At 44.0% G+C, this 27,287-nt stretch overlaps 1 protein-coding gene across 2 annotated transcripts in view; it reads left to right on the top strand.

Annotated features, from left to right (window-relative positions):
* The window catches only part of SEC24B (SEC24 homolog B, COPII coat complex component), a 115,829-nt gene that overhangs the window by 25,287 nt on the left and 63,255 nt on the right, over positions 1–27,287 (top strand). Inside the window, exons 4-7 of one of the 2 annotated variants that reach the window (XM_068281523.1) lie at positions 571–675; positions 6,114–6,197; positions 6,297–6,478; positions 12,871–13,055. In XM_068281523.1, coding sequence (XP_068137624.1) covers positions 571–675; positions 6,114–6,197; positions 6,297–6,478; positions 12,871–13,055 — 556 coding nt within the window. The remainder of the gene's footprint in view (positions 1–570; positions 676–6,113; positions 6,198–6,296; positions 6,479–12,870; positions 13,056–27,287) is intronic. The other variant, XM_068281531.1, reaches the window with a different exon arrangement.

The raw sequence follows: 27,287 nt of genomic DNA, 5'->3' as shown, positions 1-27,287 counted from the left end.
ACTGATTCACTAGGAGTCTGCAACAATTACATTGTAGGCTATCCAGAGTAACGGTCCTTTTACGCTTAATCAATTGCTCTCAGTTATAACTGATAGAAAACTGATTTTTAAAGTAAAAAAAAAAAAAACCATTTTGGATAGGAAACACTAGCAGATTCTTAACTGAATTGAATTCCGTACTTTGGTTTGGGTCGTTCTGACATGCAAGTCCCATACAAGTGTAACTTTAGCAGTTTTAGCCCTCCCATATCATGATGGGAGGTGAATCTCTGCCTCAGTCTCTAATATTTTGTAAAGTGCAAAATGTCCAAGAAGTCCATACTTGTGGATGGGGCTGTGAATGTTATTTTTCTTGTTAGACATTAAAAGGTATTATTTTTACACTTATTTTTCTACCCGCATTTTCCTCTTGGCTATCACAGTACAAAACCATTTTCTGTGCCCCCCAGAAAAATGCCAGAAAAAAAGCATCCTGTTGTGATGACCCAAAAATGGCTACCAGCTCCTTTCTTTTTACTCTGTGTGAGTTCTTGTCTGCCTGACCTGTCTTGTGCTTTCTATAATTCACAGGCATGCAGTATGCTGGATATGTCAATAATCAAGCTAACTTTGCACCAACTCCCTTGTCATCCAGCTCAGATGATGAGGAAGACGAGGAGGATGATGAGGAAGCAGGTCTGCTTCAGCTTTTATACTGTTTTGAGCTTGACTCTGTGTAAATCCATAACCATTTATGCCATCTTTTCTTTGAGATAAAGATGTTCTGTCTGACATACTGCAACAGCTGTCACCACTGAAATTGACCGTCTCTTATGCTGCCATGATAGATGGCTATGATTTGATGCTGTGTGTTCAACTCTCAAGAGGAAATTGTCACTCTTTTTTGTTTACTTGCCAATCTACCACTCTTTCTCTTTGGTGTTGTGATTTCTATTTGATGATGTGATTGCTATAACCTAAAAGGCTATGGTGCCACCATGCTAAGGGGTTCTTCATTTTACAAAGTAAGGTGACATTTGACCCCCGATGCTACTTGTACAGGCAATCCAAACACCTCCATCACTTGGACTAGTTTCTTGATTATATTTGTACTAGCTGGTGGTGCATCCCATTGCACATGTGCCATCCCGCTGCTGTAATAGCATTCACATGCATATCATTGTCAGCATAGTTGGCCACAGATATCCTAAGTTCCCCCAGGAGGAACGCATGTTGAACTGTTTCTTTAAAGATTTGACACAGCACCAAGTAATTAGTGGTGCTGAATGGATAGTCTGACCTGTAGATCCACATATTGGTCAAAGGACGCTTGACCAGTGGACATGGAGGCTGCCATATTTATTTGCTTTTAAACAATACAAATTGCCTGGCGGTCCTGCTAATCTTCTGCCTTGAATTCTTTTAGCCATAGGCCAGGCTTTCTCAACCGGGGTGCCTTGAGTACTCTGCAGGGCATCCTTGGCATTTCCCCCATCGTGGGGGAAGTACAATAGAGCACATTATAATAGGGGGCACTGTAAAAAGAAGCACTAAATTGGGGGTCTGAATAATAATGAGCACGTTATTAAAAGTCACTAGAATAAGGAGGCAGTATCATGAAAGGCAGTGTAATAGGGGGTAGTGAAATAAACGGCCTCTCCAACTTTTAAAGACCATATTCCTCCTGCAAAATAAATGCAGGGGTTCCTCGGGATCAAATCATTGTTTGCAGGGTTCCTCCAGGGTAAAAAGGCTGCCACAGACCCTAAACAAGCATGCAGATCAGATGTTTCTGACAGGATTAGTCGCCTGCTTGTTTAAGGTGTGTGATTCTGGCTGCATTTCCACTTGTGCGTTGGGAATAGTCGCGGGAAAAATTCCCATCCGCATGCGAATTTTTCATGTGGGTCTATGCGAATTTTTATGCGCATTTGCATGGATGACGATATATGCGAATTTAACCATGGCAGTGCTGGTGTGATTTTCTATTGTTTCTATGCGAATTAGCATGAAAATTCGCATGCCCAAAACCGCATGTGAATTTCCTATTAGATACATTGTATGCGATTCGCATAGCGGTATGCGAATTCTGATGGCTCTGCCATGCAAATTTTTTCTGCACAGAAAAACGCAAAGGAATCCTGAAAAGTGGAAACAGTCCCATTCACTTGTATTGTTATACGAATTCGCATGCGAATTCGCGATAGTGGAAATGGGCCCTCAGATGTTACTGCAGCCAAAGAGATCAGCAGGACAGCCAGGCAATTTGTATTGTTTAAAAGCAAATAAATATGGCAGCCTCCATATTCCTCCCACTTTAGGTGTCCTTTTAAATCATTAAATGCCGTTCAGTACATATTCAGCTCATGTCAGCATTCATTTCGGAGACTTTTATTTGCACAGCAGTTTGGACATGTTTTGGTTGCCTGTCGCTAGATTACAAGTTTGCCTTACAAGCTATAGTACAAAACTCCACAGACAGACCATCCAAGGAAAAATAACTATTCTTTGCTGCACCATTCAGGGACTGCAAGCTAACTTGTTTCAGCCACCACAAGGGTCAGTCATTGTGGTTATCTTTCCCTAGATGGCTTGGCTGCGGAGCTTCCTTTTACTTTAGTAGTGAACAGCATGGCCTGCTTCTCTGTACTGCCACTGAGGTTGCTGTGCTATCTCTTTCAGGGTGGAGCTGTTTCTTCTTTCTTCTAACCTTCAAGCTAAACATTTCTCAGAAACCTTTTTCAAAAACTGCAGTCAAACTTCATACTACAACTAACCTCATCTAAAAATGGTTGTATTATTCAACAGTTTAGACAGCATTGCTAGGAGTAAGGTGGTTGTTGTGAAAGTGCTTTGCAGGTTGTGAGCTGGAAGGTGATGGGATTACATCAGCAGCTTCTTGGCAAACTCCCTTTAGGTGGAATGCTTGTACCAGTGGTGGTTCAGTAATCCTTCCTTTACGCGTATCAGTGATCACTGCTCCTCTTACAAACATTTTTTTTCTAATGATTTCATGTTAATTGAATAGTATGTACTAATTGGTAATAGTGAATACTACAAAATGATTTCCAACTGATCAAGTAAAGGAAAATAGGTTGGTGGTGGTAAAGAGTAACAATGTCTTTCCCTCTATGCCCTGTGTACTATGTGTTTTCTCCTTTTATGTTGTCAAATCATAGATATTAGTGTATATCTAGCTATAAAATGTTCCTGGTCGGCTTTCTTGCTTATGTAACTGTGTCTTTTTCATCAACACTGTTTTCACTGTTCATAATGTTATCCACACTATAAAATGAAATCAAACTTAAAGTGAGAGGACAATGAAATGTGACAAGCAGAATTACTTTTAAAATGTTGATTGCCTGGCTGTTGTGTTGATCCTCTGTCTTTTGGCACTTGGAGTCAGTGACCCAGAAAAAGCACAGATCAGATATTGGACCTCCACTAGTTGCATGCTTCCTGCAGGTATATTTCATTGCAGAGACAGCATAATAATCTGTCAGTGTTACGGACAACACATGTTCATATACAATGTAAGGCAGCCTTTAGTCATGCAACATTCTTTGACATGTAAGCCTTTTCTTCTGCACAAAAACTTGGAGCAGCCCAATGATTATCAATGAGCTGACAGTTTTTTGCATATTTTGCATGCGTTGTTGTGTGGAAATACACTCATGTGAGGACCTGATGGAAATTCACCCTTACTGTGCTATGGGGAGGACAGCATGCCACTTCCTGCTTTTGAGGAATGCAGTAGTAATGGACCAAACCTCTGTATGAGGCTTTTAGGACAACTGTAGTGAGAGGGATATGGAGGCTGCCATATTTATTTCCTTTTTAAACAATGTCAGTTCCAGTTACAATGCCAGTTCCCCAATGCCAGTGTCAGAAACACTTGATCTGCTGCCTGCTTGTTCAGGGTCTGTGGCTAAAACTATTAGAGGGAGAGGATCAGCGGTGCTGCCAGGCAACTGGTATTGCTTAAAAGGAAATAAATATGGCAGCGTCCATATCCCTCTCACTACAGTTGTCCTTTAACTCTGAATATTGATAGTCAGAAGATCTGCACAAAAGCCAGACAGTAACAGTTTTTTGAAGAGAGCAAAGACTGCAGTCTGCATTATATTGCACTTAGTTTTCTTGTTGTAGGGAAAGCATTGAGTCTTGTAGACCAGGGCTTTCCAACCCTGTCCTCAAGTACCACCAACAGTGCATGTTTTGCAGAAAACCACAAACATTCACAAGTGAGGTAATTAGTGTCTCAGCAGAGCTGATTACCTCTGGATCTCCACAAAACATGTACTGTTGGTGATACTTGAGGACAGTTCTAGACTAATAGACTCATGTAAATAAATTAAAAAATACAATCTGCTTATCCTGTTAATTTCATTTTGATTTACATGCATTAGTGTTACATCTCCTCAGAACTTTCATTGCAGAAATCTGCTTACAACTGGTGCCACATTGCCCTCTGTTCTTGATGTTCTTGAGGTAAAGCATAGTAATAATTATGATAGGTGTAGAGGACTTGCAGGTACTGCACCCTGGCATTGCATAATCCATGTTACATTTCACACAGCTGTGGTGTTTGATGTTAGTGCTGTCAGAGACACACCTGTTAAAGGGGAATTTTTGGCACATTCTCAATGCCAATTACTTCAGTGGTGGCATACTGTGCAGGAACCAAAGGTTTTCATGTAGTCTGTCTCTCCCTTTCTTCTATGTAGTGTTTGCTAGAGAGCAGTGTATTGAAATAATGGGAATGCCTTCAGTAATTGGCTATCACAGGCCTCTTGCACACTGCAAGTGATTCCGATTCAGATTCCGCTTTTTAATCAGTTTTTACATCCGATTCAGATTCCGATTTGCAGTTTGCTCCCTGCACACTGCAAATCGGAATCTGAATCGGATGTAAAAACTGATTAAAAAGCGGAATCTGAATCGGAATCACTTGCAGTGTGCAAGAGGCCTTATACATTATAATGGTTTATGGTAAATAGTAATCAGAATTTAAATGAAGGTGCAAGCTATGATAGTTAATCATTACAACCATAGTTTGGCTTATTCAAATAACTGTGCAAGGAATAAATGTGCTTTGTGTAAAAGCATTACCTAAAGCAGCCAGTCGTAACCCTATATTATCTTATTAAATTGGCTCCTGATTGGTTGCCTTACGTTACTATGGTTTTGCACTTTGTTTTGCTTTCACTGCTGGTTGAATAAGCCTAAAAGACACATGCATCATTTCTCAGCTGTATAAACAAGGTCATACAGACCCAGCAGGTTACAGTAATGTATTCTGTTAGATATTCTGTTATCGTTTATTAGTTTAATTTCATGCAACTCTGACTTCAGAAACCATAAATATGATTGGCCACTGTAGATTACAGTATTCTGCACATTGTCTTGCTTTACCCCATTGAAATGAATATGCGCCTCACTTCACTAAAACTAGGGAAGTTTTGCATTGCACCGAATAGGATTCTACTATAGGGAAGATGTGCAGAGACATTGTAAATTAATCATTTGCATAACGTTCAAAAGGGGAAAAAAACACTGAATAGTCATCTTCTGCTTTCTGAGGTAAAGAGCTTTCCGCTTTCCTCCTCTAGTTCCATTGGCTGCTCATGTGATTTAGATCCACAACAGCCAGCAGGTTTTCCTCACAGCTGAGTTTTCTATACTGCTTGGTACCATTCGATACAAGGCAACATGTACCTGGTGTTTATAGCAGTTTCAAGTCTACCTCACTAGTGGATGTCCTGTTATGGTATAGTAGCTGCAAATTAACAGCCAAAAATATGTAGCTAAAAACACAATATAGGCAGCGTCAATTGGTGGCAACAATGTATTCATTTCAATTTCTAGTGTCTGAGACACTGTATCAAAATGTAATGGGAATGTTGCAGCATTTTGTTGCTGACACATGGTCAGCATTGTAGCTTGTGTAACACTTTTGTGAATGATCAATACAGGAGGAATTACTACACTGCTTGCAGCTGAACAGGAAATATGTTGTTAAAATATTTTTTCTTTGTAAGAAGTCAAGATAGAACAAAAGTGCAGCAATGTAGGGACTGTTCCCACTAAACAGGACTTGGTTATAGCCCAGATATATGCCCTTGTGTCTTTAGGAATTGACGAAAGCTCATCTACCACCAGCAGTGCATCATCTGAACCGAAAAATTATGATGTTCTTGAAGGCGGCGGATACACAGGTGATTGCTTCCATTCATATTAGATGTCTTTCCTTTATGACAGATAATAATGGTTACTTTTTTTTTTAATTAGCACTTCCTCTATATTTGCATTTACAGAGACACCTGCAGCAACAAATAGCATGGCTCCCATCAATGCTGTTTCACAGTCATCAAGGCCTGCAAAGCCATTTGGCCATGGATACCCAGCTCTCCAACCAGGATATCAGAATTCAGCCAGTCCGCATGGCTCACAGTCCAGCACTCCTGTGCACAGGCCTAATTACTCACCGTACCCTTCTGTAAGCCACACTTTGGAAATAAATTAACATTTAGAAACTGTCATAAATTGAGCATGTCAAAAACTAAGACATGGGCTCTCCTCTATAGTCAGCAACTAACTAGTTCCCAGACCTCCGGAGTTCCATGCTAAAGTAAAGCCATACTAACTTTCTTCTTTCCCCTGGTATCTAATAAAACAAATAGCGATAGCAACGTCTGGCATTCAGTTAATTGAGAACGTTTTTAGATCCCATTCATTTTTGGTGTGCAACTGCCTCATGCTAAATTATTTTTTTCCTGATCAAGCAACAGTTTAAAAGGGAAAAAAACAAAACACACAAAAATGGAAATATTGCATTAAGGTATGTATAGCAAGACGACCCTTTGCTCACTGGAGAGTTTAAGCCTGGAGTCTTCTTGGCTATGACAGGACAGGGTTCACACACACAGGTTTTTGATTTTTATACCAGGATTCTTTGCAGATTTTCTAATGCTGGGGCATTTTGTATTGAGACTGTTAGTGGTCAGGTATTGGCAGGTCTCTGGAAGTATTTGGGTTCACACGGTGGCTGGGCCACACAGGAACATTTGGAGAGTTGTCCCTAAGCCATGCCTGTATTGTCTTTGCTTTATAGGGTATTTTTCCCGTTGGAAGGTTACCTTTTTTTCTAGTCAGCAATCCAAAGCAATATTGCTCACAATTTCATTAAGGGCATCTCCGTTCTCTGTTTCTCATATTGACCCTGGGCAGTTGCTTAGGTTTACACTGTATCAGGCAGGACAGCGCTAGCAGCTGTTGTAGTGCAATCCATACTAGACAAGATTCTGCTGAGATCCTGTCTAGTGTGCTGGTGTGATTGGCAGGCCAGGTGACCTATCATTTTCTGGAAGTTTTTAATAGTTTACCTGATTTACCACAAATTTATATAGAGAATATCCAACATTAGATCTGAGCATCTCTGGCATTGCAGGCTGTAGGTCATTTTTTTTTTTTTTTTTTTTTTTTTTGTGGCAGGAGCTAATTCCTGTTCCATATTGCTGATTTCAGTTCCCTTTTAGCTATTAAATAGGTAATTTATAGACTTCATAAAGTCATTTGGGGAATACTAAATTACAGGAAATGGCAATGCTATTTTTCCTGTTAAGTAATTAGGAATCTACTTGAGTGTCATGTCCTAGTATTACTATCTGTCTGGAGACCAGGTGAATGTAAGTCAAAGTTCTACCATTGCTTCTCTCTTTCCAAGCATCCTGCCCACGAATGTGTGCTTCACAAAGCACCATGGTGAAGTGGGTCACTTAAGGCTGGGTCAGCCATTTTACTGCTGAAAGGCATATCGTTTGTTTCACTGTTATGGATTATGTGGATAATCTGGGCTCAGCTATGAATCTTCTTAGGTAGAACACAATATACATTCTGTCTCAGTGTATTCCGTTCCCCTTATTAACCATTTAAAATGCTGTCGTTTTTACTCCGGCAGGCATACATGATATGACTGTTCAGGATTAAAGTGCTAATATACTTAAGTGTGTTTAAAATGACTTATAATAAGACCCAGCAGGGCCGGTTCAAGTAACAATTGGGCCCTAAGGCAAAATTGGCCTGGGGGCCCCCTAACAGACAACCCCCGACCAAAAAGCGCCATTAGAGGCCCTTTGTTGCAGCCAAATTTCCCTCCTGGGCCCCTGAGCTGGTTGCTGACCCTCCCCCAATTACCTCCCAACTTAACAGACTCTGCAGAGTCACTGGGGAGCAACAGTTAAGATGGGGAGGGACACAGGCTCTGTGGCCCTGGGGCAATTGCCCATTTTTTCCTATGGTAGCTCCAGCCCTGAGACCCAGGCCTACAATAAATATGCTTGCATCATTTATTTTATCCCCCTTTTTTTAAGCTATAGACATGTCAGCCCCAGTAGATACATAGCAATAGGGTACCCTTTGCCTGTACATATAGAAGACAGGCTGCAGAATGTGCTGCTCTCTCTGCCTGACTAAAAGCTGCTCCTATTGCTTCTACAATTGTAAACTGACTCTCTGAACTCACTATAATTGCACTCTTGAAGTTCTGATAATATCTGCAAACATTTAAAAGCTCTTTACACACGCTAGACTGTGGTTGTCAGAAAACAAGCGATCCCAGACAGTTAGCGAGGAGCGAGCGATGTCTGCGCACATTTAAATTTAGTGACAGCACAACTACGGTTTGCCTATCTGGAATTGTTACTGGAATCGAGATCTGTAAGTGTGAAATTTGCCACACATAAGTGCTTTGAATGGATCGATTGTTTATCGTTCGTTACAAACGACTAACATCAACCTTCTTCCAAACCAATACACCAGGAGGAATCGCTCTACATGAACGATAATCACTGTCTTTTACCGTCGTCGGGACACCTTTTTTTTTCTTTTTCAACAATTCTTGGGCGACCCATCTATTTTTTTTTTTTATGAAACTATAGTACAGAGCTTTATGCACAAAAGCATTGATTTTTGTGATATAAATGGTGGCTGTTCAAAGCTGTTATTTTAGAGAGAGAGTAAAAATAGTGATGTGAGGACACTGCATTATTGATTAGTGTTTTATTTGACTGCAGTGTACTATGACAAAACTAACAAATTTAAATAATTATGTACACCTAAGATGTACATTTGTCCCAAGGTAAAATACACTGTAAATTCCATTGTTATTTATGAAAGCAAAATCACATGGCAGAATAGTGACTCCTTGAAGTTGTCCCATGAAGAAAGGGAGGAGTCAAAAACCTGTTAGAGGCTCAGAGCTGTCAGGTTAATAGTTCTGACTGTAAAGGTGCTCATACATGGTACAATTTTTAGGTTTTTCAGTTTGAATATTCCGTTAGATCAAATATAAAGATTTATTCCAACATGTCTGATCGGATTTTTATAGAAGAAACTGGATAATCGTTCATTTTTCTTGATCGAAGAAAAGATTCTTTTCAACTGTCATTTGATTCGATCGTTTTGGTCGAAAAAACTGAAAAATCGAACATTTTTATTGTACCGTGTGTGGGTACTATAAGTCAGTATTATCACTACCTGTGCTCTGGACCCTATTCCCTCTTACCTTATCCCTCAACTCTCCTCCTCCTTCATTCCTGCTTTAACAAAACTTTTTAACCTCTCCATCTCTACTGCCATTTTCCTTCTTCATTTCAACAACCAATCATAACACCACTAATCAAAAAATCCTCCTTGGACCCTACAAGCTTTTTCTAATTACCGTCCAATCTCAGTTCTTCCCTTTGCCTCCAAACTGCTGGAACGCCACCTATACTCAGAGCTGTATGACTGTCTTTCTGCCAACTCCCTGTTGGACCCCTTCCAATCTGGCCAACGCCCTCAGCACTCCACAGAAACAGTTCTTACTAAGGTTGCTAATGACCTAGTTGCTAAATCCAAAGGCAGATTCTCTGTATTAATACTCCTAGATCTGCCTTTCGGGTTTGACACTGTTGATCATACACTGCTTCTCCAGACCCTCTTGACACTTGAGGATAAAGGGCATTCCTGGATCCACTCTTACCTGTCTGGGCACTCCTTCACTGTCTCCTGTTCCAGTACCAACTAATAATAAGTGACAGTTGCATAGGAAACCATGAACAATATATATTACTATGGGACAAATGTACACCTTACAAGTATGTGTACGCATACTTTTTACATTTTTTTTGTGCCTTAGTGCTTCATAAAAGTGAGTCTGAAGTGAAAAAAAACTGATATTTTGAAATGTATGTGAAGTAAGAATAATTAATAGACCATTAGTAGCAACGAAAAGTCTCATAATTTTATTTACAGTTGTATAGCTGGTTTTCTATAACATTGCATCATTCTCTGATATTTGCAGTTTACAAATTATGTTCTGTATTTTAAATGATGAAATAGCAGAGCTAATGAACTTTTGAACTTCCTGGCAGAAAAACCTTAAATAAACAAGAAACCGTGAGAGACAGGTTGAGATAATTGCTTCAGAAAATAGCATTGTTCTCTGACTAAATTAGTCAGAGAGCTCAGAGAAGCTCTTTTGCATAGATAACTGAAATTTCTTAACTCTTCCTCGAAACAATACGAGACTCATATCTGTGATACTAATGTTCTATTTCTTATTTGTATAAAAGAGAAATACACCACACTTGGTAAAAAAAATGTGTGCTAAGGCCTAGGAACAATGAAGTTACAAAAGCAAGCTATGTCAGCCCGTGAAGCAGCACTACACTGATCTATGAAAAGTTAACAATTTATTATAACAAATGGTCATAACACTATCAAAAGTATCATAAAAACAACTAAAAACGATATCTCCACAATTAGGATGACAATAAACATATCATATGTATATATTATATGCGGGGGAAGCTTCCCCCCCCCCCGAATCTCTTGAAAAAGCGTCTTGACCATCGTGATACCGGTGGAGCTGTCCGCTGGGGGCTCCCACTGCTCATCTCAGTATCCATCCCTCCTTGGCTGACCCCACGATCCCTTGGTCTGGGTACAGTATTGCTCTCTCGCTGTGCACACTTTTCTCGTTCCTGGGATCTTCGTTGCCTATGTACAGGGGCGTAGCAATAGGGGTTGCAGAGGTTGCGACCGCATCGGGGCCCTTGGGCCAGAGGGGCCCCAAAGGGCCCTCCCTCAACTACAGTATTAGCTCTCTATTTGTCCTGTGCTCATAATAATCACTTCTATGGATACTTTGAATAGTGGTAATCATTAACAGACTGTTCCCCATCCCCTTCTTGCATCTCTGACACTGTAGTTGCCACTGGCAGATTTTGGTGCACCATAACAATTGTTATGTATAGAGTGCATGAGGGGCCCCAATGTAAAACTTGCATCGGGGCCCACAGCTCCTTAGCTACGCCACTGCCTATGTACACAGCACCTTGACACCTATTTTGCTCACTATGTGTGTGTTTCATTGTGATTTTTGATACATTTTGTGTAGATGATTGTAGTTTTAAGTACACTATTGTTTTTTTCCTGGACATAAAGGCCTTTACACCTCTCACCCCTAATTGATCTATACTGAGAACCCAGGTTCTGTAGCCTATAGTAGCTCATATATGAACACTTTGGAATATTATATACAACATTTATATATGTATACACACTTGAGGCAGCTATTTATGGAATTTATTCAACTATTTTTGATATTGTTTTTAATTGTTTTTATGATACTTTTGATAATGTTATGACCATTGTTATAATTAACTGTTACCTTTTCATATATCAGTTTTTTTCATATATTTTTTTTTTTTGCTGTACTACACATACAATTTATTATACCATAAGTTTATTTTCACTTCAGATTCCCTTTAAGCACACTTAAAGTGGGAGGAAATTCTCACTGCTAAATTTCTTGAACCTATTCCTAGGTAGTCTAAAATGAGTTATAATAAGTCCTCTTCAGTGTAACAGCCTTTTCTGTCAGCCAATATTGTGGTTAGTGACACCATTATAATCTACTGTTATATGTACTGTATACAGAGTTATGTTTTGTAGCATAGCTACAGAGCCTTGAGGTATGTACACACGCTCTACATTCAGGAACGACGGGTCCGTCAGACCCTCCCACTGGGCGGGCGTTCCTGCGACAGAGCGTGTGTACAGTCTGTCAGGCAGACTGATAAGGCTGTTTCTGAACGATCCGCTGAGCGGATCGTTCAGAAACAGCCTTATCAGTCTGCAGACAGACTGTACACACGCACTACTGTCGGGAGAACAACTGACCCGTCGTTCTCTGTAGTAGTGCGTGTGTACGCACCTTTGCTCCGGTACAAGCTTTACATTGGGATCCTTACCCTTACCATACCAGCAGAGTTTTATACTGCAGACTTCATTCTCACTCAATCGTGCCTTGTGACAGCAGTTGTGAGAGATACCTGAGCACAGGGTGGGGTAAAGATAATTATCTTTCTCTATGCAGAGCACACAAAGTAGTAATGCTACTAGTGCTGTACCCTAGGCAGCCACTCCGAAGCAGAGGTGCAGTTACGGCTTCATCCCCTGAAGCCCCTATTTTGCACCACTGTTGCCATTCCCTTCATAGGGAATGCTTTCCTAGAGATTGTATTACGGTCATAGTCACAGTATAGGCTGAAAGGAAGTTGCATAATTTGCTCACAGGTGAGAAAGCAATCCCATCCTACTCCCGCTACAATACTTACTAAGCTCTGTACTGTGCCTGCCTCTGGTTTACTTCAGGAATTGGCAGCCAAGAATCTTGTAACTCAAATTTGTAATGGGATATAAGGTGCTTAAGTTTTTCTTACTTCCTGACGAGCTTTATTTATGATTTCTTTACATAGAAGTTTTTTATGGCATTTTGTACACAGTTAACATTTCTTGCTTAAAGTTAAATATCAGTTTTCTTTGTTTTTCTTTCTGTTATAGCAATATAGTGGAATGAATCAATTACCAGCATCTTTAAGTGGATTAAGTCTACAATCTGCTCCACAGCCAGAGGGCCTGAGACCTGTGAATCTCATTCAAGATAGAAATGTTCTTCCCTTGTCGTCATTACCAGCGCCAGCTCCAAATCTGAACCCAGATCTTAAGAAATTAAACTGCAACCCAGAGTATGTATTAGTAAAGCACTTGTCCTTGTATTTTGTTATGTAAATTCTCAGTGGCATAAGCCTGAATTCCCCAAGCAGGATCCCTTGTGAGTGGTAAACATGTGCAGAATCAATTTGTAGTTATAATTAGTATTTATGGCAGCTTCGGTAACCTGGCCGCAACAGCCGTATGACACGCTTGTAAGGTGGATACTTTCCAGCCTGCCATAAGCCTAGAATTGCATCTGATTTTAGATAATACAAGTGAAATAAAGCTCTGTCTAGTTTGTATTGTGATGGCAGATGTAAGCCTACATCCATACTTGCTTTGCCGTGTGTCCAATCACAGCAGTGAAACATGGGAACTAAGCTTGTGAAGAAATAAACAAAACAAAGATATAGCCAGGAATTAAAGGACTACTGTAGTGAGAGCTATATGGAGGCTGTCATATTGATTTCCTTTTAAACAATACCAGTTGCCTGGAAGCTAAGCTGATCTATTTGGCTACAGTAGTGTCTGAATCACACCAGAAACAAGCATGCAGCTAATCTAGTCAGATCTGATAGTAATCTCAAAGACCTGACGTGCTGCATGCTTGTTCAGGGGCTATTGCTAAAAGAATCGGTGTGACAGCCAGGCAACTAGTATTGCTTAAAAGGAAATAAATATGGCAGCCTCCATATATGTATCACTTCGGTTGTCTTTTAACTGTATGTCACAACAACCATTGGTTGCAGACAGATGCTATACTGCTAATTGGAAAATCTACAGCTTCCTAATTTAGGTTTTTTTGTATGAGTTTTTGAGGTGACATGATAAGATAAACGTGTATTTACAGCGCCAAGCATACAAATGCAGTAAAACCCCTATTATCCGGCACCAATGGGATTGGCTGATGGCCGGATAAGTGTATTTTCTGCTTGCTTGAGAGTCAATGTTAAAAATAGACCCAGCTAAAAAAAAAAAAAAAAAAAAAAAGCAGTACAGGTGGTCCCCGGTTAACGAACGAGATAGGGACTGTAGGTTTGTTCTTCACCTGGATCTGTTCTTAAGTCGGAACATTGGGCCATCTCTGTCCCCTGTGCCTCCATTGTCCCTCTCTGTGTCACCTCTGCCCTCTGTACCTGCCTGTACAAGTCTAAAAGCCATTTTTTCTTTGAATTTTTAAAATCGATTTTCTCAAAAACTACAAGTCCACCCACGACGTCATCCCGCTGGCCAATTGGCATTGCCGGCGGGTTGTTAACCCTGCGATCGCCGCATTCAAAAGTGTATAATACAATTTATGTATACAAAGTGTATTATACTGGCCTCCTCCCCTGGTGGTCCCAGTGATCGAGCGACCATCAGGGGAGGAGGCAGCCCTTGTAGTAAGCACATAAGCACACTGATCCTGCCCCCTGATCACCCACAGCACCCCTCAAACCCCCCTGATCACCCCCTCAGACCACTGTTTGCACCTAATCACCCATCAATCACCCTTTGTCACCTGTCACTATCTGCCAATGCTATATTTGAGATAAGGTCCTAGACTGCCCCCTGGGAGCTCCTGATAACCCCCCCCCCCCCCCCCCCCCTGTACATGTGGGCGGGTGATGAGGTGCACGCGAGGGGCAGTTTAGGATCTGATGGGTGGCGGTGATATTCACCCACTGATCACCTGTCAGTCACCCATCAATCACCACCTGTCACCGCCACCCATCAGATCCTAACCTGCCCCTCGTGTGCACCTCATCACCCGCCCACACCCTTAAATTGCCCGCAGACCCGCCCTCAGATCACCTCCCAAGTGCATGGTTTACATCTGTTCTCCCCTCTAATCACCCATTAATTACCCCCTGTCACCACCTGTCACTGCTACCCATCAGATCAGACCCTAATCTGCCCCTTGCGGGCACCCAAACACCCGCCCACACCCATAGAGACCTCTCAGACCCCCTCTGATCACCTCCCCAGTGCATTGATTGCATCTATCCTCCCTCTAATCACCCCCTGAGACAGCCATCAATCACCTCCTGTCACCACCTAGCACTCCTACCCATCAGATCAGGCCCTAATCTGCCCCCTTCGGGCTTCTGATCACCCGCCCACACCCTCAGAACCCCCCCCCCCCCCCCCAATCACACCCCTGTCACTATCCTTGGTATCTAAAAACAGTGATCAGTGAAAACTGTCACTTATTAGTATCACTAGTGTTAACAGTTAGGCCAGTTATTTAGCTAGGGCCCATCGTTGGGTAGTTAGCATCAGTTAGCACCCAGCCCACCACACCGCAGTCACTATTTAGTTGCTGATTAGCATCATCACTGTCGCTAATCAGTATTGCTACTATATAGTATCTGTAAATGATCATTACTGATCGCAGTCAGATCTATATTAGGGTCACTAGGATACACTAAAAACGCAGTGTTTGACCGATCAGGCCTGATCGTTCGCCTGCACCTGCGTTCAGCCCGCCCCACCGCAGTGACAGAATTTTTTTTTTTGATCACTGCTAAAAACACTGTACAATAGCTGTGGCGCTGTAAAGATCAGTTTTTATTTTTTTTTTTTATTTTTTTTTTTAATCAAAACTCAGTGACCACAGCTGTCTACTTCACAGGTACTCCCTTTTACTAGGTAGGTGCTCTTTTCCTGGGTAGTCTCAGAGGAATACCCCCTAAATTTAGCAGTCCACCATGGCAAAAAAGGGGTATTCCGCTGAAGAGGCCACCAAGATTCTGGCCCAGTGGGATGAGGGCGATTGGGAAGCCTCTTCCGACGAATCATCCGGGTCAGGATACGAACTGGTGGACAGTAGTGGCTCTCAGTGACGAGGTTAAGGTAAGGTCCCGGCTAGAGCCAGGCGTACCACACCCCATGTCACTGGACCGCAGATGGCGCAGGATCAGACTCAAGGGCAGCAGAGTGGTGCTAGCGCTGATCCGAGTTTTCTTGGTGAGCCATGCACCAGCACCGTAGCATCTCCTGAACCTAGCACCAGTACTACCATAGACCCTGGTGAAGTGGCGAGCACCAGCATGGTAGTAGAAATTGGTTCGTTGGCACGTGCATTAAAACCCGAGTCGCAGCCACCATCAAAACGGGCCCGTACAACCTGTCATCTCCCAGAGGTGCTGGCACATCCCAATTGGAAATCCCCTGCTTCCGCTGCACCCGTACTGCCCCGTTTCACCGCCCAGTCTAGAGTCCAGGTGGAGACAGATAATCTAGGATCGGCCCTAGACTTTTTTCATCTGTTCTGCACCGTGGATCTCTACGACTTAATTGTGGCTGAGACCAACCGTTATGCCACACAATACGCAACAGCCAATCCGAGAAGCTACCATGCCCAGCCTTTTCGGTGGAAATCACTCCAAGTTTTCAAACTTAACATTTTTTTGGGCCTTCTCCTTAACATGTCTAGTCAAAAATAATGTATTGCGGTCTTATTGGGCTACGCACCCAATACATCACATGCCCATGTTCTCTGCTGCCATGTCCAGGTCACGATTTGAGAACATCCTGCGCTTCCTGCACTTCAGTGCCAATACATCCTGTCATTTAAGAGGCCACCCTGCTTATGACCGGTTCCACAAAATTCGGCCCCTCATATACCACCTGTCATCAAAATTTGCAGATGCTTATACCCCCGAACAGTCATTTTGAGGCATTTGGTTTCCAGACTACTCCTCACGGTTTAGGGCCCCTAAAATGCCAGGGCCAGTTTAGGAACCCCACAAGTGACCCCATTTTAGAAAGACACCCCAATTAGTTAGGTGTATGATGAGTTCATAGAAAATTTTTATTTTTTGTTACAAGTTAGTGGAAAATGACACTTTGTGAAAAAAACAATAAAAATCAATTTCCGTTAACGTGTGACAAAAAAATAAAATCTTCTATGAACTCACCATACTCCTAACGGAATACCTTGGGGTGTTGTCTTTCTAAAATGGGGTCATTTGTGGGGTTCCTATACTGCCCTGGCATTTTAGGGGCCCTAAACCGTGAGGAGTAGTCTGGAAATCAAATGCCTCAAAATGACCTGTGAAATCCTAAAGGTACTCATAGGACTTTGGGCCCCTTAGCACACCTAGGCTGCAAAAAGTGTCACATGTGGTATCGCCATACTCAGAAGTAGTATAATGTGTTTTGGGGTGTATTTTTACACATACCCATGCTGGGTGGGAGAAATACCGTATATACTCGCAAGCAAGCCGAATTTTTGACCCCCCAAAAGTGGGCCAAAAGTTGGGGGGTCGGCTTGCTTGCGAGTCATGTGTGGGTGGGTGGGTAGGTGCTGTCCCTCCCCGCTCCCCCTGCGGCCGCCGCTGCTGCTATTACCTCAGGCGGCGCCGCTTCCTCTATCCCCGTCCTCCTCCGGTAGTAACTCATTCACAGCAGCGCGCCCCCCGCTGCTGTGATGACGCAGGAAACCATAGAGAGCGGTTCCCATAGTAACGGCATCGCGCTACAGGAAGCCGCTCTCTATGGTTTCCTCGTCATCACAGCAGCGAGAGGCGCGCTGCTGTGAATGAGTTACTACCGGAGGAGGACGGGGATAGAGGAAGCGGCGCCGCCTGAGGTAATAGCAGCAGTGGCGGCCGCAGGGGGAGCGGGGAGGGACAGCACCTACCCACCCACCCACCCACCCATACTGGGGCACTATGCTAGCTATATGGGGCACTATACTAGCTATAATGGGGCACTATACTAGCTATACTGGGGGCACTATACTAGCTATACTGGGGGCACTATACTAGCTATACTGGGGGCACTATACTAGCTATAATGGGGCACTATACTAGCTATACTGGGCACTATACTAGCTAAACTGGGGCACTTCACTAGCTATACTGAGCACTATACTAGCTATACTGAGCACTATACTGAGCACTATACTAGCTATACTGGGGCATTTTACTAGCTATACTGAGCACTACCTACCTATACTGAGCACTATACTAGCTATACTGAGCACTATACTAGCTATACTGTGGCATTTTACTAGCTATACTGAGCACTACCTACCTATACTGAGCACTATACTAGCTAAACTGGGGCACTTCACTAGCTATAATGAGCACTATACTAGCTATACTGAGCACTATACTAGCTATAATGAGCACTATACTAGCTATACTGGGGCATTTTACTTGCTATACTGAGCACTACCTACCTATACTGGGCACTATACTAGCTATACTGGGACATACTGGGGGGATCACGCGGCCAGCGTTTCCTACCCCCGGCTTACATGAGGGTCAATCATTTTTTCCTGTTTTTTGGGGTAAAAGTGGGGGGGTCGGCTTACATGCGGGTCGGCTTGCTTGCGAGTATATACGGTATCTCTAAATGGACAATTGTGTGTAAAAAAAAAATCAAAAAAATCTCATTAATGGTGGCCATACATGGTACAATTTTTTCATCCAATCTACCATTTCTATGTAATATAAGGTAACTGCCTAAATTATCCTTTCAATATATTCACTTAATTTACCCTTGTACTACATAGAAATGGTAAGATTGGATGAAAAAAATTGTACCATGTATGGCCACCATTACAGAGATATTTCTCCCACCCAGCATGGGTTTGTGTAAAAATACACCCCAAAACACATTATACTATTTCTCCTGAGTACGGCGATGCCACATGTGACACTTTTTTGCAGCCTAGGTGCGCTAAGGGGCCCAAAGTCCAATGAGCACCTTTAGGCTTTATAGGGGTGCTTACAATTTAGCACCCTCCAAAATGCCAGGACCGTAAACACACCCCACAAATGACCCCATTTTGGAAAGTAGACACCCAAAAGTATTCAGAGAGGGGCATGGTGAGTCTGTAGCAGAAATGGAAACTTTTTTTTATTTTTTTTTGTCACAAAGTGTCATTTTCCGTTAACTTGTGACAAAAAATAAAATCTTCTATGAACTCACCATGCCTCTTAGTGAATACTTTGGGATGTCTTCTTTCCAGTATGGAGTCATTTGGGGGGTATTTATACTATCCTGGAATTCTAGCACCTCATGAAACCTGACAGGTGCTCAGAAAAGTCAGAGATGCTTCAAACTGGGGAAATTCACTTTTTTGCACCATAGTTTGTAAACGCTATAACTTTTACCCAAACAAAAAAAAAATCCAGTAAGTGTCTATTTATTGATCAAAGACATGTAGCACAATAAATTTAGACAAAAATGTATATAGAAATTTTACTTTATTTGAAAAATGTCAGCACAGAGAGTAAAAAAAAAACATTTTTTTTGACAAAATTCATGTCTTTTTTGATGAATATAATAAAAACTAAAAATCACAGCAGCAATCAAATAGCACCAAAAGAAAGCTGTATTAGTGACAAGAAAAGGAGGTAAAATTCATTTAGATAGTAGGTTGTATGACCGAGCAATAAACCGTTAAAGGAAAACTTAAGTCAGAAAAGTGTATATATACGCTATAGCAGCATAGTGGGGTGATATAGCGGCTGTGAACGCGGAAAATCAGCCGCGTTCCCAGCCTGTCGGCGGCTGTCGCCGAACCCGGAAGTAGCCGCCGGCGGGGACAGGACGATCGGAGCGGGGCTGCGAGGGCACCATCCAGCTTCGGGGGGCTGAGGGATGCCCCGGGTGAGTAAATGTCATTTTTTTTTTTTCTGACTTAAGTTTTCCTTTAACCACTTGAGGACCCACCCTTTACCCCCCCTTAAGGACCAGCGCTGTTTGTTGTGATCTGTGCTGGGTGGGCTCTGCAGCCCCCAGCACAGATCAGGGTGCACGCAGAGCGATCAGATCGCCCCCCTTTTTTCCCCCCTATGAGGATGATGTGCAGGGGGGGTCTGATCGCTCCTGCGTGCAGGCTAGTTGCGGGGGGGGGGGCACCTCAAAGCCCCCCTCCGCGGCAACATTCACCCCCCTCCCTCTCCTACCTCTCCCTCCCGGTGATCCGGGCTGCACAGGACGCTATCCGGGCTGCACAGGACGCTATCCGTCCTGTGCAGCCAGTGACAGGACGTCCCCTGTCACATGGAGGCGATCCCCGGCCGCTGATTGGCCGGGGATCGCCGATCTGCCTTACGGCGCTGCTGCGCAGCAGCGCCGTACAATGTAAACAAAGCGGATTATTTCCGCTTGTGTTTACATTTAGCCTGCGAGCCGCCATCGGCGGCCCGCAGGCTATTCACGGAGCCCCCCGCCGTGATTTGACAGGAAGCAGCCGCTCGCGCGAGCGGCTGCTTCCTGATTAATCAGCTTGCAGCTGGCGACGCAGTACTGCGTCGCTGGTCCTGCAGCTGCCACTTTGCCGACGCACGGTATAAGCGTGCGGTCGGCAAGTGGTTAAAGCTGCAGTGGTCTGAATGGAAAAAAGTGTCTGGTCCTTAAAGAGAACGTAAAGTCAACCAAAAAAAAATGAGATTAACTCACCTGGGGCTTCCCTCAGCCTCCTGCAGACGATCGGTGCCCTCGCAGCCCTGCTCTGATGGCCCAGGACCCGCCTCCTGGCCGCAATAGCAGCATAGGGGGCGATATACAGGCTGGGAACGCGAACAATCACTCGCGTTCCCATGCCTGTCGGCCGGTGACTGCATAACCGGAAGTGTTCGCCGGCGGGTCCTGGGCCACCAGAGCGCAGCTGCGAGGGCACCGATCGTCTGCAGGGGGCTGAGGGAAGCCCCAGGTGAGTTAATCTCATTTTTTTGGTTGCCTTTAGGTTCACTTTAAGGGGTTTTAAGACTGCAGTCCTTAAGTCGTTAAGACAACGGCCAGGCTTGACCTATTGTTAGAGATTTTTTTTATTATTATAAAGAAGTGTATGGTGGGGGAGAATGTGCTTCACCAACTATTGGCCATAAGACTACACTTCCTATGATCCTTTGCAGTGACATGTTGCTGCTAGATGGCTTGAGTTGATTTGTAGTTCTGCTGACCATCCCTTTGACCATCTCAAGGAATAAATTGTGGTCCAGATTTATCAAAGCATTAATGACAATTATGATTTTATTTTTAAAACTGTTTTAACCAGCAGAGGGATGGTTCTGCATGATATGAAACTTCTTAAAACCTACCTAAAAGTGACATTTTAGAGAATTTCTAGAGCTGCGCTACAGTTAAGAAAAGTGCAAATACATCCCTAAACTGCTGCAGATTAAGAAATGCTTAACCACTTCAGCCTTCAGTCATTTTCACTTCATGCATCTGAGCAATGTTCACCTCCCATTCATTAGTGTATAACTTTATCACTACTTATCACAATGAACTGATCTACATCTTGTTTTTTCCGCCACCAATTAGGCTTTCTTTGGGTGGTACATTTTGCTAAGAGCCACTTTACTGTAAATGCATTTTAACAGGAAGAATAAGAAAAAAACGGAAAAAATTCATTATTTGTCAGATTTCAGCCATTATAGTTTTAAAATAATACATGTCTCCATAATTAACCACTTGCCGACCGCCAACTGCACAGAAGCGGCCGGCAAGTGGATCCCGCAAGGACCGCCGCATGCACAGAGGCGGCGGTCCTTGTACGGGCATGGGCGGAGCGATCGTGTCATTCGTGACGCTATCAGCCACCGGCGCCTGGCTCCGCCCCCCTCGCGCTGTAACCCGCCGGCCGTTCGGAAGCGCCGGCGGGTTACTAGCACCCGGATCGCCGCATACAAAGTGTATAATACAGCCACCCTAGTCTGCACCCAAGCACACTGATTCCCCCCCCTGCCCCCTGATCGCCCACAGCACCCCTCAGACCCCCCCCCCCCTGCCCACCCCCCAGACCACTGTTTGCACCCAATCACCCCCCTAATCACCCATCAATCACTCCCTGTCACTATCTGTTAACGCTATTTTTTTTTTTATTCCCTAAACTGCCCCCTGCTCCCTCCTGATCACCCCCCACCCCTCAGATTCTCCCCCCCCCCTTGTGTACTGTATGCATCTATCCCCCTGATCACCTGTCAATCACCCATCAATCACCCCCTGTCACTGCCACCCATCAATCAGCCCCTAACCTGCCCCTTGCGGGCAATCTGATCACCCACCCACACCAATAGATCGCCCGCAGATCCGACGTCAGATCACCTCCCAAGTGCAGTGTTTACATCTGTTCTCTACCCTAAACACCCACTAATTACCCATCTATCACCACCTGTCACTGTTACCCATCAGATCAGACCCTAATCTGCCCCTTGCGGGCACCCAATCACCCGCCTACACGCTCAGATTGCCCTCAGACCCCCCCTTATCAATTTGCCAGTGCATTATTTACATCTGTTCTTCCCTGTAATAACCCACTGATCACCTGTCAATCACCCATCAATCACCCCCTGTCACTGCCACCCATCAATCACCCCCTGTCACTGCCACCCATCAATCAGCCCCTAACCTGCCCCTTGCGGGCAATCTGATCACGCACCCACACCAATAGATCGCCCGCAGATCCGACGTCAGATCACCTCCCAAATGCATTGTTTACATCTGTTCTCTACCCTAAACACCCACTAATTACCCATCAATCACCACCTGTCACTGCTACCCATCAGATTAGACCCCTATTTGCCCCTAGGGCACTCAATCACCCGCCCATACCCTCAGAACGCCCTCAGACCCCATCCCTGATCACCTCGCCAGTGCATTGCTTGCATCTATTCCCCCCTCTAATCACACCTTGAGACAACCATTAATCACCCCCTAGCACACCTACCCATCAGATCAGGCCCTAATTTGCCCCGTGTGGGCTCCTGATCACTCAGCCAAACCATCAGATCCCCTTCCGATCACCTCCCCAGTGCATTGATTGCATCTATTTTCCCCTCTAACCACCCCCTGATACACCCATCAATCACCTCCTGTCACTCCCCTAGCACTCCTATCCATCAGATCAGGCCCAATACAACCTGTCTTCTAAAAGGCCACCCTGCTTATGACCGGTTCCACAAAATTTGCCCCTTCATAGACCACCTGTCATCAAAATTTGCAGATGCTTATACCCCTGAACAGTCATTTTGAGACATTTGGTTTCCAGACTGCTCACGGTTTTGGGCCCGTAAAATGCCAGGGCGGTATAGGAACCCCACAAGTGACCCCATTTTAGAAAAGACACCCCAGGGTATTCTGTTAGGTGTATGACGAGTTCATAGATTTTATTTTTTGTCAAAAGTTAGCGGAAATTGTTTTTTTTTTTTTTTTTTTTTTTTTCCCCCGAAGTGTCATTTTTCACTAACTTGTGACAAAAAATAAAATCTATGAACTCACCATACACCTAACGGAATACCTTGGGGTGTCTTCTTTCTAAAATGGGGTCACTTGTGGGGTTCCTATACTGCCCTGGCATTTTAAGGGCCCTAAACCGTGAGGAGTAGTCTAGAAAACAAATGCCTCAAAATGACCTGTGAATAGGACGTTGGGCCCCTTAGCGCACCTAGGCTGCAAAAAAAGTGCCACATGTGGTATCGCCGTACTCAGGAGAAGTAGTATAATGTGTTTTGGGGTGTATTTTTACACATACCCATGCTGGGTGGGAGAAATCTCTCTGTAAATGACAATTGTTTGATTTTTTTTTTTTACACACAATTGTCCATTTTCAGAGATATTTCTCCCACTCAGCATGGGTATGTGTAAAAAATACACCCCAAAACACATTATACTACTTCTCCTGAGTACGGCGATACCACGTGTGGCACTTTTTTGCACCCTAACTGCGCTAAGGGGCCCAAAGTCCAATGAGTACCTTTAGGATTTCACAGGTCATTTTTGTTTCAAGACTACTCCTCACGGTTTGGGGCCCCTAAAATGCCAGGGCAGTATAGGAACCCCACTAATGACCCCATTTTAGAAAGAAGACACCCCAAGGTATTCCGTTAAAATATCTTCTATGAACTCACTATGCCTCTCAGTGAATACTTTGGGATGTCTTCTTTCCAAAATGGGGTCGTTTGGGGGGTATTTATTCTATCCTGGAATTCTAGCCCCTCATGAAACATGACAGGTGGTCAGAAAAGTCATAGATGCTACAAAATGGGAAAATTCACTTTTTGCACCATAGTTTGTAAACACTATAACTTTTACCCGAACCAATAAATATAGGCTGAATGGGGTTTTTTTAATTAAAAACATGTTTGTCCACATTTTTCGTGCTGCATGTATACAGAAATTTTACTTTATTTGAAAAATGTCAGCACAAAAAGTTAAAAAAATCATTTTTTGACAAAATTCATGTCTTTTTTGATGAATATAATAAAAAGTAAAAATTGCAGCAGCAATCAAATAGCACCAAAAGAAAGCTTTATTAGTGACAAGAAAAGGAGCCAAAATTCATTTAGGTGGTAGGTTGTATGAGTGAGCAATAAACAGTGAAAGCTGCAGTGGTCTGAATGGAAAAAAGGGTCTGGTCCTTAAGGGGGGTAAAGCCCACGGTCCTCAAGTGGTGAAAACTCACGTATTGTATTTGCCCATATGTCCCGGTTATTACACCGTTAAAATTATGTCCCTATCACAATGTATAGCGACAATATTTTATTTGGAAATAAAGGTGCATTTTTTCCGTTTTGCATCTATCACTATTTACAAGGTTAAAATAAAAAAAAATATAGAAATATTTCATCTTTACATTGATATTTAAAAAGTTTAGACCCTTAGGTAAATATTTACATGTTGTTTTTATTGTAATGTTTTTTGTTTTTCTTTTATATTAAACATTTTATTTGGGTATTTTTGGGAGGGTGGGATGGAAACAGTAGTTTTTGTAATGTAAATGTGTGTTGAATTAAATTTTTTTTACTTTTAGTTGTAGTTTTACTTTTTAGCCACAAAATGGTGGGCATGAGTTGGTTTACATGACGTCACTCTAAGTGTAACATATGCTTAGAGAGACGCATGGGGGAGGCAACAGCCAGAAAAAGCGAAGCTGTCGCTTTTTTCTGCGGGGGAGAGGAATTGGTGATCGGGCACCATAGCCCAATTCATTGATTGCCTGTCTAACGAACCGGGAGCGCGCGTGCACGCGCGCGATCGGCCGCGGGAGCGCACATGGCCTCCTGGACGTAGCTAGTACGTCTAGGAGGCCAAAGTAGTTAATAGCAGTTCTACAGATGCAGACAGGTGCAGCAGTGTAGGCTAGGCATGAGTTGTGATGTGCTCCTCCCCACTGCTGAATTCTTCCTCAGACCCTGCCAGTATCAATACAGCAGATGTATTAGTTACCCGCAGCAACAGCTATTTCCCTCACACACTACACTGTTTTAAAGACCTTCCTAACTCCTCCTATTTTAAAACAGAGTTAGAAGGAATCTGCACTATGTAGTGATTTCTTAAAGTGGATCCGAGACCAAGTTAGGATGTCCGCATTTTTGTGCTGGTGGACATATTTTGGGGGCATTAAACCCTTTAAATAGCTCTTTTTAAATATATTTCCCAATAAAAACATCATAAAAATAAGACATGCCCCCCCCAGCGCATTTAACGCCGCGGCGTTCGGTCCTGGGATGCAAAGGGTCATGGGACCTAATTATAGGCAGGAGGAGGCAGAGGCGGCGATTCAAGTCTGGAGCTGCTGAACTCACGCGATACTAGCGTGAGCAGTACTAGGGGGAGTGACACACCGGACACAGTGTAGTGAGGATGCAGGGAGGGGGGTCTCCGAACTCACTCTTCCATTGCTCACCATGGACTGCTGTGTGTGTATCAGAGCGCAGCGTGTCTCTCACCAGCGCTGCTCCTGGACGTTCCCTCTGTGTTGAATCCGTGCAAGCAGAAATGATGGTACACCGTCCAGCCAGCAGCTGGCCGCTCTCTGCCTTCTCTCCCTGCATGTCTGTGTAAACACGCCACATACAGAGAATAGGAAGTCGTGAGAGCTACCAGCTGCTGGCTGGATGGTGTACCATCATTTCTGCCTGCACGGATTCAACACAGAGGGAACGTCCAGGAGCAGCGCTGGTAAGAGACGTTGCGCTCTAATACACACACAGGCAGAGGAGGGGGGCCATGGTGAGGGAGGGATGGGAAGAATTTCTATAGCAGCCTCACTGCACAGGGCTGGAGGATCGGATGTCAGGTAGTACTTTAGCTGCAGCCCCCCCCCCCCCCCCCCCCACTATCCCGCCGGCTTTTATTGCTCCCCCATCCAGAATTCTCACAACCCCCACTCACTCTGAATGACCCTTTCCTCACCCTCACCATGCTGTAGCCTGTCACCACCTTTCCACTCTCTCCCATCACCTTCAGCATGTTGCTAGAATTTCTCATCTACTCTCCCCTCCTCTACTACCACCTCTCTCTGCCACCATTTCCTTTCTTGCTGACCCCCTCTCTGCCACCTTTCTGCCATCCTCCCTTTGCGGGGCCCTCTCTGCCACCTTCCCCCTCCTGTCACCCCTATACCCCCCTCCCCTCCTGTCTCTTCTCTGCCATTCTCTCCAGCTCACACTGAGCATGCACAGGATTTCAGAGGCAAGGGGAGGAGAGGGGCGTGGTGTTATCACAGGTTGAGGTGTGGAGATGCATAGCTAATTACCTGTGTAATGATTACAAGCCTAACATGGCAGCTCTCGTTGTGTCACAGGAAGAAATGTTCTGTTACTCTGTCAAAACAAGACTGCAGCAGGTTTTTTTCATAAATAAGTAATGACAGTGAAAGGTATATTTACAAAAATATGGGTTTCTCAATTTGTATTTATTGGGGGTGTTTTATGTACAGTACATTGTTTCCAGTAAGTTCATCTTTCATATATTGCTGTTCCATAGAGTAGGATTGACCATAGAAATTAGGTGTGGTTTGTACAGACAATCAGTTGTTCCTCCGATGACCATCACTGGGTGTGAAACATTGTATGTTTGTAGGTTTAACCACTTGAGGACCGCCCCCAGCCAATGGGCGGCGGCAAAGTCCGGGCCCAAACGACCGCAATACGCCCATCGGCGGGGGCGGCATAAGCGGTGGCTGTGCGGCGATCGCGTCATCAATGACGCGATCGCCGCCGGCAATAGGCTCCGCCCACCCTACTCGGAAACCCGCCGGCCAATCAGCAGCGCCGGCGGGTTTCAAACTTGCGCGATCTGGCCAATCAGAGTGTATAATACACTTTGTTATTGTAACAAAGTGTATTATACTGGCTGCCTCCTCCGCTGATGGTCACTCGTCATGCGACCATCAGAGAGGACGGCAGCCCTGACAGTAAGCACAGCAACACACACTTTAGCCCACCCAGACCCCCCGATCGCCCACCCCAGCCCTCAGAACCCCCCCTGACCACCCCAGCACACCAGTATCTGCAGCCCACCACCCACCTAAA

The sequence above is a fragment of the Hyperolius riggenbachi genome, chromosome 1, assembly GCF_040937935.1.
Source record: "Hyperolius riggenbachi isolate aHypRig1 chromosome 1, aHypRig1.pri, whole genome shotgun sequence".
Lineage (NCBI taxonomy): Eukaryota > Metazoa > Chordata > Amphibia > Anura > Hyperoliidae > Hyperolius > Hyperolius riggenbachi.
Note: the sequence above shows the minus strand (reverse complement) of the source record. Positions and strands in the feature narration are given on the sequence as shown.